The sequence below is a fragment of the Eimeria mitis genome, genomic scaffold (genome assembly GCF_000499745.2).
Source record: "Eimeria mitis Houghton genomic scaffold, Emh_scaff11065, whole genome shotgun sequence".
Classification (NCBI taxonomy): Eukaryota; Apicomplexa; class Conoidasida; order Eucoccidiorida; family Eimeriidae; genus Eimeria; species Eimeria mitis.
This window is the reverse complement of record NW_013567619.1, coordinates 1-524: the sequence shown is the minus strand read 5'-3', so window position 1 is coordinate 524 and position 524 is coordinate 1. Positions and strand designations below refer to the sequence as shown.

Here is a 524-nt window from a genome sequence, read left to right as displayed (position 1 = left end):
GCTGCTGCAGCGATCCACAAGAATACGATTGTCCTGCTGCTGCTGCTGCTGCTGCTGCTGCTTGTAGCTCGCAGCAGAATGGCAGCTGCAGCTGCAAGCAGCAGCAGGCAGACACAGAGAAACAGTCCTGCTGCTGCTGCTGCTGCTGCCCACCAAGCAGCAGCAGCAACAGCAGCAGCAGGAGCAGCTGCATAAGCAACACCTGCAGCAGCAGCAGCTGCAACTGCAGCAGCTGCAGCAGCAGCAGCAGCAGCTGCAGCAGCAGTTGCTGCTGCAGATGCATGGAGGCCAAGGCGTGCCTCACCGCAAGCAGCAGCACACACTGCAGCACGAACGCCTGCAGCAACAGCAGCAGCAGCAGCAGCAGCAGCCCAGTTTCTTCACTAGACCCCAACACTCTCAGCACCACTGTCTCTGCATGCGCCTCTAAAGCAGCAGCAGCAGCAGCAGCAGCAGGAGCAGCAAAAGCTGCTGCTGCTGCTGCGAAGGCAGCAAAGCAAGATGGCTGCGCTGTAGCAGCAGCA

General features: G+C 60.1%; 1 protein-coding gene across 1 annotated transcript in view; it reads left to right on the top strand.

The window, feature by feature from the left end:
- The window catches only part of EMH_0100050 (uncharacterized protein), a gene marked incomplete at both ends in the record, with an annotated part of 521 nt that extends 91 nt beyond the window's left edge, over positions 1 to 430 (top strand). The window contains one exon of the mRNA XM_013494320.1: positions 68 to 430. Coding sequence (XP_013349774.1) covers positions 68 to 430 — 363 coding nt within the window. The remainder of the gene's footprint in view (positions 1 to 67) is intronic.
- Positions 431 to 524: the final 94 nt, after the last annotated feature.